General features: G+C 37.6%; 1 protein-coding gene across 1 annotated transcript in view; it reads left to right on the forward strand.

Annotated features, from left to right (window-relative positions):
- The window catches only part of THSD7A (thrombospondin type 1 domain containing 7A), a 455,382-nt gene that overhangs the window by 416,173 nt on the left and 26,395 nt on the right, over positions 1-12,814 (forward strand). The window contains exons 15-19 of the mRNA XM_060020445.1: positions 1,061-1,066; positions 2,696-2,829; positions 7,009-7,162; positions 10,287-10,431; positions 11,797-11,912. Of these exons, the coding sequence (XP_059876428.1) occupies positions 1,061-1,066; positions 2,696-2,829; positions 7,009-7,162; positions 10,287-10,431; positions 11,797-11,912 (555 nt within the window). The remainder of the gene's footprint in view (positions 1-1,060; positions 1,067-2,695; positions 2,830-7,008; positions 7,163-10,286; positions 10,432-11,796; positions 11,913-12,814) is intronic.

Raw genomic sequence — 12,814 nt, forward strand, 5'->3', positions numbered from 1 at the left:
AATGTAATGTTTATAATACAAAAGAATATTATTCTACAAGTTTTGAAATCTTGAATTTCCAATAGTAAATTTAAATTTTAATAAATTTTTATCCATGATTCAAATAAATTCTACACATTTTCATACCTTTAGTGTGTATGTGAACAGCCAGATTTTAAAATTAAAATGAGCTATGTTTGCCTTAGCATTTTTTAAATAGTGAATTTGAAGAAGTTCAAATTGGTTGTACCAAGTTGTCCTTGCTTAAAAACTCTTTAACCTAAGCCATTTCTCTGTCACTCTGATATAATCTAATGCAGAGTATGATAAGGACATCTGAGTATTTGTTATCAGCCTACTGGTGGTATATTGAGACATGAACAATGGAAAAATCAAAGCTAAAACAAGAAATAATAGATTCCTGAATCTTTGACTTTGAGCACAAATGTTCTACATTAAAAAATAGAAACTTCTAGGGATTTGTTAGTAAAATGTTAGGAAAGTAAAGAATATGCAAAGGTTTGTGTAAGTGTTGAAAATTGTAAATCATATAGATTTTTACTGCAGTTATACGTTCCTCAGTAATTAAGTCGTACTTTGCCTTGGAAATGATCTCTGAGGTTCCATTTTCCAGTTGAGAAAGCAAATCCCCATTTCCTCAGAAATATGGGTGGATGGATGGATTAAAATCAATATATCAGTCAGTCAGTCAATCTATAGATAGTCCACTCACAATTTGAACCACAAGATATTTGCAGTCATATATTGATTCCCCATGATACGTATTTTGATGTCTACTCAGTTTGATTTCTTCATCCTGCCCATCAAATCCTTTCCTTAACTTGCTGTTTGCAGTACTCATTTGTGTATCTTAATTTTAAACAGTAATAAGGAATTGGATTTTCTCTTTTAAGGTCTAAGAAAGTTGTTCTAATCATTTACCAAAAAAAAACCCCACCTTTTATATATGGGTAATATTTGAAACTTAGAACATGAGTTCTTCTCATCAAATATACCTATCTTTGTTTAATTTATCTTTGTTTCTCTCTCTTTTCTTCATTCCTGGTGAACACTACTCCAGGCCCAGGTAAGAACTTTTAAACCTCATCGTTCATAATAGAGTGCTGTTTGTTTTCATTTTACTCCTGACATCAGAGAATGTATTTCTTTTCCTGCTATTTCTCTTATCTTTTATAGGGGAAAACATGTTTTCCATAAAATTTTTCTTCTGCAGCTATTCCCTTTGTTTTCCTAGCATATTACATGTGTTTTCTCATTTCACTATCAGGGCCTAAGGTACAGGGATAGTGGAGAGCAAGCATAATTCACCACCCTTGAAAAGGCAATGACCCCTCCTGTTAATGGTCGCATGCTTCTCGGAGAGGCAGAGGTGCAGGTGGGCTCAAAGCGGTAGCAGGAGGTGGCTCTGAACTGATTTGATTCACTCCAGTGTAGGAGATTAAAATGAAAGCCATCAAAGGATTAGGAAAGGTGGCATTTTCCCTTCAGTTGTTCCCTTCTCCACAACTTGTAGGGTAATATTTTACTAAATACTAAAATAGTATTTAGTCCTATTTTAATACAGCACCCAACGTGAAGGTGATAACTTATGACAGTAATTACAGATTCTCACTCCAACAGTACACACTTTTTATTCCTATGTGGAATAGGTCCACTTTATTCACTTTACTTGGATGTTTAGTAAAACTAAAATTTGCACAAAAGAATGGCTCCAGAGGACTATTTATATTTTCTGGAATTAAATAGTTATATGAAATATTCATGTAGTTTGTGTGTGTGTGTATGTAAAATAGGAAATAAGAGTTATCATAGACTTTGAAATGATTTTAAGAGAGACATTTTTCTTTAATGGTTGAGTCAGCTCTGTTGCAGTGGATTATGGTCCTTTTTTTCATTTATTTAGTCATTCTTCTTTCTCATTGAGAAAAGAGCATAATTGGTTCATTGTGCTAAAAATCCTGAAACAGCCAAGCACACCACCCCAGACCTGGGGCTGCAAGCCTTTCTGGGCACCAGAGCAGAGACAATTTGCTTTGTTTTATGTGGCCCTCACCGCTTTGTACCTGTGTAATATGAGACCAATTTCAGACCTTGCTTCCAAGGTTTAGTTAGTTTTAAGATAGCTTTATTTCATATTATTTATCTTCTAATTTAGTTTCATATATGGAACACACACACAAAATTCTTATTGGTATACATACTTATTTGGAAAACAGGCCAAATTAAACTTATTTGAAAACAGCTACTTTGATATGCTTACTTAATTCATTAATTCTTTTATTCATTTATTCATCTTACTCAACAAATCTCTATAGAATGCCTGATATATGAGCAAGCATCCTGGGCTAAGTACTGAAGACAAATGAAACTGTGAACAGGACATATGGCCCAGGAAATTACAATGCTATGTGGTAAGGGTCAGTCTAGGAAAGTATGGAATGTGTCTGATGTGGTCCATGAGGTCCAATCTCCAGCTGCAATGTGATAGAGGAGCAGCACAATACAACACAGCCGTACCCTTCACTGCTAGAACTCTCAAGAGATCCTCTATATTCCTGTTTTAGAATAATGAACAGTAAAGGAAAGGCTTCAGAGTAGCTAAACAAGAATATCATGATAACTGTGATATGAAGTGTTCCCACTTACCTCATGGGGTTCCGTGAGGTGAGGTCATTGAGAACCGTGTGCGTTTCAGGTGTATGAGGTCGTCCCTTGCCACAGTGACTGCAGCCAGTACGTATGGGTTACAGAGCCATGGAGCATCTGCAAGGTGACCTTTGTGAACATGCGGGACAACTGTGGAGAGGGCGTGCAAACCCGAAAAGTGAGGTAAGGCCAAGCCTAGTTACACAGAGAAGCAAAGGCACAGCCACCTCCCGATTTCTCATGTGCCAACATGAGCTTGCCCTCCTCCCAATCTCCTGAATGGAATTGTCTTCAGTTTTATTTTTATGGAGTCTGTGTTCATAGAAAGCTCTAAAGGGATCTGCTTCCAGCAGCAGTGTATCATCCTCTGCCTTCTGATTTTAGGAAGCTTTGCTTCAAGGTACTCTTGCAGGGAAAGGGCTGCATATTGAATGCGAGGTGAATGAATGCAGATTTTCCAACCCCAGTAACTTCTTCCTTAAAGGTCAAATACATTTCTAACTGTATCTTAGTGATAATCTTTTGTAAACTCTTTATCCTTTGTATCAAACTGGCTATCTTTTGAATACTCTCATCTGCTCTAGGAAGCCTTCCCTAAACCTCCCCGCTGGCTAGTGCCTCTCATTTGTTTTCTGAACCACACTGTCCGGTAGGGCAGCCACTAGCCACGTGTGACTATTTCACTTTAAATCTATTAAAATTAAATAAAATGCATTTCCTCAGTCACACTAGACACATTCTAAGTGCTCGATAGCCAGAGGTGGCTAGTGGCAATTCTGTGAGACAGCACAGTATTTACATTGTCATAGAAAGCTCTACTGAGCAGCCTTGTTCTATAATACCCCACATACCCCTCACTGTTTTGAAAGATCCATCTACATGTCTGTCCCCTTTATTAAATCCTATTTCTCCAAACTGAGACCCTGTCGTATTCACAGAACTTCCCTAAAACCTAATACAATTAAATTATTGTAATAATTGTAATACAATTAAATTAACTCATTAACTTATCCCTACACCATCTACATATGATCCTTAAGGGTCTCAAACCTGGGAAACAAGTATATGAGGCTTTATTATCTCCACTTTACAGAGTAGATTCAGAAGTACTTACTAAGTAGTGTGCTGAGAGCACACACCTAGTAAAGTGACAGTGGCATTCAAACTCAAGTCTCTTGTCACTCTTTAACTACAACCAGTTTCTTCGAACTCTGCTGAGTGACACACAGTAAAGAAAAACATAAAAACATCCCAAACCTGACAACAACTGTTGTGAAGAATCCCATTCTCACTCATGACATAATTTTTCATGAATTTAAGATTCCTATTTCTTAATCTGTTTCAATAGGAAAGTAGAACAAGTTAACGTTTATATCATAAAACCTTGGCACACTATGTAAAACATTTCTTCCAGTAAAAATAGTCTCTCTCTCTTTTTTCAAAAGCCCATCTGAACTCTCAAGTTATTTTACGGAGTAACTTTTAAAGGTGGATGAGGTGGGGTGGAGGTAATGAGTTAATAGGGAAACAGGGAAGAAAAAGACAGAGATTCTGTTTTCTACCAATCTTCTGCCAAATTTAAAATTTCTCTTTTAAATATAAAAATATTTTTCTTATATTAAAAATTTGATCAGGTTGTGTTTTTTGTTATTAAAAAAATTATAATAATGAACTTCTTTCGGCTTTCCCTTCGGCTGTGTATATGTTGCTTCTTTTTGCTTTGTGAATAGGTATTCTCAACATTTCCAAACACATCTTAAACACAGTAACTTTTCTAGGCAACTTATTTTTCCAGTAAACATTTTTAATGCAAACAGACAAAATAGAAGATCAGTATTGATTGGAATTTCTGATTGTGTAATAATGTTTCTTTCTTGATTCAGTAGTATACCTCCCAAACCTTACCCTCTGCTAATTAAGGTCAAATGTCCTGTTAGATGCAAGCATTGGGTGACATTTCAGGACAGAAGAGTCTATAAGAGGGCAGGTTTCAAAATATCTCATTCTTTCTCTTTTAGGATGGTGTGACATCAAAGACTGTGTAATAGTAGTGGTTTGCCCTGCTGGGAAGGAATATTTTTTCACTAACATTTTTGTAGAATTGCCAGCACATGATGATAATAAAAACCAAACAGATTTGGTTATTTCTATTGTTGCTTTTGAATTTTCTGCAGGCAATGCACCCCCTTATTGCTACAACTGTGGTGGGCATCTGGGCCCACGCTTGGCCTCCAACTTGGTGGTGGTTTTCTAAAATAGTTCAGTATTCTCACAGCATAATCCCTTCTCCTATGGAAAGGAGAAAAGGCCAGGAATTTGAAGAAAGCAAATGAACTTAAAGTGCTTCCCTTTGGGCTCAAGACTTGATCCAAATATTTATTCTATTCTGCAGTGACAAAAGTATCATTAATACTAACTCAAATAAATAAAACATAATCTGAATGTCAACAAGAAGGGTTTTTTAGCAATTGTGGCACATTCAAAAGATGGAATTCAAATGTAATCATTAAAAATTATGTCTTAGAAACACAGTTAATAACACAAAAAGATTTTTATAATGTATTGTTGATGTTTTTCCTAAATGGTACAGATAGTAGGTGAAGTTTGCTCCTGTTTAATGAAATGAAAATATATGTTTAAATATAGTAGTCTGTTAAGAGTGGTTATCTCTGATAGAATGTAGTGAATTTGTATTATTTCTTGTGATTTTCCTAAAATGAATCTATTACCTGTATAGTAAAAATCGAAGGAAAAGAAATACCTTTGAAAACAAAGTTTTATGCACATAACTACTTAATAGAGTATTGAACATCTGTCCTTAACTTTGAATCAATAGGTAATTTTGCAAGTTAATCCTTGTACATCATGTCAGGGCCTCACATTAATGTAATCTTTTCTTAGCAAATCCAACTTTGGAGATTGAACTGTCCCGTCTGCTCTGTCCTCTCCTAGCTGCTGTCAACAGAACATTTTTAAAATGCCACTGAAGCTAGAACTTTTTTCCTGGGAAACTAAAATTCTCCCAGAGAAATTTATAATTTATTTTTTTCCTTCAACAATGAAACTATATAAATGTCTGTCTACATTTACATATTTTTGTGATTACCTTTTATATATTTATTCAGTATCAAAAAAAATGCAGAGGTGGGTATTTGTGTGGCTATTTTTCCAGCTTACAAACCCAGTTAAGACATAATCAACAGCTTAGTTTTCCAGTCTTTGAATGCGTTCCACAGGAAAACCACATTTCTCTTAAAATTAGCAGCCCTGTATAGAAACATGATTCTGCAGAGGAGATTTGTGAAGATGCAATGTCCCTACTGATTGTAAATCCCTGAGAAAAGTTGACATTCCAGATATAATTGGTAATGTAATGCAACCAACAGTTTAAAACATTGCAGTGGGTTTGAGAGGCTTAAGAGCTCAAGCCTTCCTTTTCATCTCCTGCAATGCAGTTCTCTTCCCAAACCTATTAATTTGTTTGACCTTCTCTGAGTTACAAATGAGGGATAAAGTTTTTCTCTTCTATTCGAAAAGTGCCTTGAGAGATTATTAACTACAGTAAAAGTTAAGTCTGGTACTAGCCACATTAATTAGATTCCCAAGAGATGACTAAGGAGCCCTTTATGACTGCTTACAATAGAATGAAATGTAATAAAATGTTTGAATTTGTTCTGTTAAAAGGAAAACTAAGAATAAAAAAGGTCAAGATATAGGAAGATCCCAACAACCACGTTTAGAGAATTTGTGCTATTATTCTTATGACTGTCTCTTCACTTCTGCCTTTCTTTTAAGGTTATCAGCAGATGGGAAGCGAAAATTACTTTTGAAATGACAAAACAACTTGATAAATGCCATCAGTTACTTTCTCAAAACCACTTACTGAAATCTCTCCCTAGGAGATTTCAGTGTGCCTTGTCTTCCGTCATATATGAATCTGCCTTCTCCATGGAATTCACCATTTTCCTCAGAAGAAAAACATGCATTATATTCCAAAATTGTAACCCATCTATGAATATCTTCGGTGAACTCATTAGTTTCTGCATCACATATGGGTGTAAATGACCCTCTCCTTTAAGAGGAAGACACATAGTTTATGTACACAGAGTGTATACACAGTGGCTATAACTTTAAAAGATTATGATACATGCAAGCATAGATTTTTAAATCATTAGCTATACAACTAGGTATGGGAGGCAGAGATCCTTTTACGTCTTTATGTTTGGAGAATTTTATTCATTAAATGCAAAGCTTCCCATCCCCCATCTCCATGGTGATGTCTTATGAAAAACCTTGTACCTTACGGGTTGGCCATTGTTCAGTTGTCCCAGTTCCTTCACTGATAGGTATGTTTTCTTCTAGATGCATGCAGAACACGGCGGATGGCCCTTCTGACCATGTAGAGGATTACCTCTGTGACCCAGAAGAGATGCCTCTGGGCTCTAGAGAGTGCAAATTACCATGTCCCGAGGATTGTGTGATAACTGAATGGGGTCCGTGGACCCGATGCACTTTGGTGAGACAATTAACCATTTATTAATGTAGAATTTGCTTAATTCCTTACCACTAAAGCTTTAAAAATATTATTAAGAAAATAATAGCTTGGTTACTAAATTAGTTACCAAAGCAAGGCGTATTTTTGGCTACTTCATTCTTATGACTGTGCCATTTAAAATCAGCAATGTTTGGACTCACACTGAAACAGCTCAACCTCTTGCAAGCTTTATGCTCCTCCACCGTCCTCCTAAACCCAGCACAGGCTTCAATAGTTGTGGCTCGTGGGATCTAAAGCGCAGGCTCAATAGTTGTGGCACAAGGGCTTAGACGCTCCGCGGCATGTGGGATCTTCCCAGACCAGGGATTGAACCCGTGTGCCCTGCATTGGCAGGTGGATTCTTAACCACTGCACCACCAGGGAAGTCCCAAAATGCCTTTACATTTGCTTATGAATTCACAGCATGTTAAAAACTGCAGTGGTGATAATGATTCCCTCCAGGTAAAGGGAAAAAGAATGAAAATCTAGTAAAAATACTTTAATGGTGTCAGGTTATTATCATCCCTTGCTTTTTGCCCAATCCATTTAAAATTGTAGGAATAGTCTTTCACACGGTAGGGGTATGGCAGCAGGAGTATTGACACTAAAACGCAGAAGATCCTGGTAAGAAAGGGAATAGAAAGAAGAGAGCTGTGCATCAGTGAATCTCTTTCCACACACTGACTCTTGAGCCTCTTTGGGCCTGGAAAGCCAGCTGAGAGTTTTCAATCACACAAAGCTTCTAGATTTCAGCAGCCCGTAGGGCCTCTTCCATGGGACCCTGGGAGGAGAGTCACTTGAAACAGAACTGGCTGATGATGTGGGAAATTTGGCTTACCCTTGTGTACCTTTGTAAAGCTGCACACTTCAGAATGGCATCAAATCATGGAAAAGGTACATCTAATGTGGAATTAATTTGCTGAAATATAATATGGGACAGATACATGTTTTCAAGGAGAAATTAATTTTCTATTTCAGTGTTAACATTATTAAAGATGCTGATTAGCAGCCAACTGATAGAGCAGGAGCAAAACAGGCTGGCAGTTGACTTGGATACAGGTTAAATTGCAATTAAGCATCATCTGTTTCGGGCTTCCCTGGTGGCGCTGTGGTTGAGAGTCCACCTGCCGATGCAGGGAACAAGGGTTCGTGCCCCGGTCCGGGAGGATCCCACGTGCCGCGGAGCGGCTGGGCCCGTGAGCCATGGCCGCTGAGCCTGCGCGTCCGGAGCCTGTGCTCTGCAACGGGAGAGGCCACAACAGTGAGGGGCCCGCGAACCAAAGAAAAAAAAAAATCAGCTGTTTCACAAGCATATGCAAATTATTTTCTATTCTATTTAATTCCATAGCATCAGATTTGAAGTTACTGTTTCTGATCTTAGTAACCAAATGTTTTCAAAACAAGACTGTACCAGTAGGAGAATGGCAACCAGTCTTTTTAATTCGTGCTAAGTTGTGTTTGTGTGCGTATATGTGTGCACATTAGAAAAATAAAGGTTGTATATAACTAGTTATTTAAAGTTCACCCTTAAAACCATTTTTCAGGTCCTGTCAACTATATTAGATAAACAGATAGATTATAATTTCTGTATTAGTTATTAGTAGTTATTAGTATTAGTATTATTAGTATTGTTAGTTATTAGTATTCTACAGTAATTAATATGACCATATGTATGTGTTTGTGTGTGGATGATGTGATGTATCTATTAATATTCGACACATAGGCTCTTCTTCTCCCAGTTTCACTGAGAAATAATTGACAGACATCATTGTATGTTTAAGGCATATAGCATGATGGTTTGATCTACATATATTGTGAAATGATTACCGCAATAGGTTCAGTAGCATCCATCTTCTCAAATAGGTATGATGAAAAGAAAGAAGAAAAGAATAAAGGAAAAGAATTTTCTGCTTGTGATGAGAACTGTTAAGATTTAGTCTCTTAACAACTTTCCTGTATAACATACAGCAGTGTTAGCTACAGTCATCATGTTGTACATTACATCCCTACTACTTATTATCCTATAACTGGAAATGTGTACCTTTTGACCACTTTCCTCCAATTCTCCCTTCTCTCCTACCCCCACTTCTGGTAACTGTAAGTCTGATCTCTTTTTCTATGAGTTTTGTTTTTTCTTTTGTTTTTTAGATTGCACATAAGTGAGATCATACAGTATTTGTTTATCTCTGTCTGACATTTCACTTAGCGTAATGCCTTCAGGGTCTATCCATGTTGTCACAAATTGCAGAAATCCTCATTTTTTATGGCTGAATAATATTCCACTGTATAATTATACTACAACTTATTTATCCATTCATCCATTGATGGACACTTTGGTTTTTTCCATATCCTGGCTATTGTAAATAGTGCTGCAATAAACAAGGGGGTGCAGACACCTTTTCAGGTTAGACACATCCCTTAAGCATTGTCGACTGAAGAAACACACACAGCTTAAAAGTTGCAAGTTAAGCTTTATTCGGGGATCTTACTGAGGATTATAGCCTGGGAGACAACCTTTTAGATAGCTCTGAGGAACTGCTCTGAAAAGGTAAAGGAAGAGCCAGGATAAACAGGAGTTTTTTGCTGGGAAAGAACATACAGTCAGACATCAAAAGATTACTGCTAATCACTAAAACAGACATCTCTAGTTAATGACTTTAGTGCTTTCCTGTGTATAGGAAGATGCAAGAATCTGGGCTCATTGAAATCATTCCTTAGACATGTATCTTAACTGTCTTGGGTCAGTATCCAAAGCACAGAATGCTACCTCTTTTCCTCCATCCTGTTTCGCTTAGGGCACATCACCTGCAGCAGCTGCAGTGGCTGGTGCCTTGATCATTGTAGAACTGAGACAGCAGGCAACATTCTTTGTGTACTGGAATGGCAGACAACATTCCCTGTTCCCAGCATCTTAGAGCTAGCTGGAACATCAGAAACTCATCCAGCACCTTGATTTTATAAATGAAGAAAGTGAGGTGTTATGAGATTGTTTAAGTTAGCCAGTGTCCCAAAGGTTCTAGCTCTTGCTCCAGTGCTCTCCCTAATACATTAGCTCTTGTGTGGCTGAGTATTCACCTTTCTGAGGAGTTATATTATTCTTTGTCAGCCTTGCAATCAAAACAGTTTCCGGCAAAGGTCAGCTGATCCCATCAGACAACCTGCTGATGAAGGAAGAGCCTGCCCTGATGCTGTTGAGAAGGAACCCTGTAACCTGAACAAAAACTGCTTCCACTATGATTATAATGTAACAGGTATGTGAATAGTCATCTCCTTATAGAGTTAAAGGCCAAATCCCACGTCTGTCAGCTCAGCAGCATTTCCGGAAGTGTTGGTCAACTCCATCTGCGTGCCTTTTGGACATGCTGCTTCCTCTCCCAGAAATAATTCCGTATTAACTGAAAGAAATATTTATCTGCCTTATTTTTCATAAACATCAAAATAGAGAATGAAATGATCACACAAACATTAGCTCTTAAGGCAGACGGAGAATAGTCTAAGGGTTCCTATTTAAGCCACCCTCCCACTTTCAGAAGGTGCACATAAAAGGTATATCTTCCCATGGGTATCAGTTTATTGAAAGATGTCTTTCTTCTTCAGAATGTGTTTAATCACTGTGAATACTGGGACAACAGTTCTTTCCGTGGGGGCAGTTCATAGGCATGATTAGTCTGCTGTAAAGACATCAGCAATCTTAAGCTTGCCAAGAAGTGCGTGAAGAGAATATAAACATTTCAGAGATATAAATATTATCAAAGGTATAGGAGAAAAAAGATAGATGAGGGTTTTTTAAGAAAAAAAATGCTTAATCTAAATTCCATTTCTTTCCCAAACCCTCATCTCACACCATCAAGGCATATACTCTAGGAAAGAAGACTTTCATGGTTTGTATGACTTAGGGCAACACTGAAGCTTACTCTGGAATTTTTCCCAAGTAATTTTCACACCAAAATAAACCCCAGAGACTGTACAGTGACACACAGCAGTCAGATTGACTTTTTGCTTCTTTTGGTTTTTCTTTTCAGTTTCCTTTCATGACACAATGAAATCACAGTTCTCTGGGGCATGCTACGTTACCCTGGAAAGAAAGAATTATTTTGCAAAAGACATATAATAAAGGGAATTAAATAAATATGGCCAAAGTGATTTTGAAATAAATAAGCGTACATTTTACAGTATTCTACAGTACGGACAGTAAGTGAAAGACAGGTTTATTTGGATATAACTACCTAAAGTACGAGCCATTAAAATTATGATTATTTTGCTTAAACAAAAATGTTGAAATGTAAATTTCTACTTTCGTTAGGAGAAAAGTTTTTAAATGACATTTGATCTGCAGGCCACAGCCATTTCTACAGTATCACCAAACAGCTAGCTAGCAAGATTGTCAGGGAGACATCTGCCTCAGGAATAGTCCCTGTAGCGATGTGCAACGCCAGCATTTCCATTTGACTCCAGATATGTTCAAAGCCGGGGCCCATACGCTCTGCGTGTGGGATGATTGATTGCGGGGCTTAGGAAGCAGTTGTGAATTAAATATGGGATTCAGGTCATCCGAGTTTCATTTGAAATCCGGTTCATGCATAGCCTTCTGTTCTGATATGCTCCCTTCCTTCCAGACTGGAGTACGTGCCAGCTGAGTGAGAAGGCAGTTTGTGGAAATGGCATGAAAACGAGGATGCTGGATTGTGTTCGAAGTGATGGCAAGTCGGTTAACCTGAAATATTGTGAAGAGGTGAGGGGATGCTTTGTTATGTCTTTGCGAGTAAATTCTTCCCTAATAATTTCAATTCATGCTGAGCCAAGTGACCTGACCAGCGCTTTATGCAGCTCGTTGCCAGCAGATGTTTTCGGCACTATTCAGAGGCTGCTAAACACTCTCTTGAAAAGAGACACTGTCCAACACTACTGATTTCTACACATAATTTCCTGTATTTTGTTCTGCTTGGAGCCCAAAGGTATGCTAATTAGCCTATTCTGAAAGAAATGCTCGGGGAACAATAAGTAATCAAGGTGAATAAAGGCAATAAATCTTAATCAGACTACTCATCATCTTTTGTAATTTCATATGAATTTTGTGTTGCCTGGGACACCTGCCAAGAGCCATCATTTATTCTCTCTGTTGCAAAACACTGATCACATGTGGTTCGGTAGCAGATTTTGATATTAGGACCTAATACCCAGCTGTGAGAGTCTAAGACTCAGGTCTGGATAAGAGAGAGCTTGAAGTTCAAACAAAGGAATAGAGTCTGCCATTAGTGTCTTTTAGGTACAGAGAATTGTAACTGTTAATTCTCCAATTTACAAAAGTAATGTTATCATTTCTAATATGACCTTAGGAAACGCGAGAAAACATAGTTGTTGTCCTTCGGTAGTATTCATGAAGCTACACTTTGGGTTTTGATTATTTTGTCTGGTTTCCAGACCAAAAGGGCACTCACATTCCTGACAGATTTTGACTCCTCCTGCATCCGAGGCCACTGGGTTAAACATGAACCAAGATAAGCAACAGCCTCCACAGACCTGCAACACCCGGGAGGAACTTATAACCTCATTAGGGTTCAGTAGACTTGGGACCATGACGTCTGTCTACACATTCTAGGGGATATTATAAGCTCGTGGTAAATTATTCAAACT

The sequence above is a fragment of the Delphinus delphis genome, chromosome 9 (genome assembly GCF_949987515.2).
Source record: "Delphinus delphis chromosome 9, mDelDel1.2, whole genome shotgun sequence".
Taxonomy (NCBI): domain Eukaryota; kingdom Metazoa; phylum Chordata; class Mammalia; order Artiodactyla; family Delphinidae; genus Delphinus; species Delphinus delphis.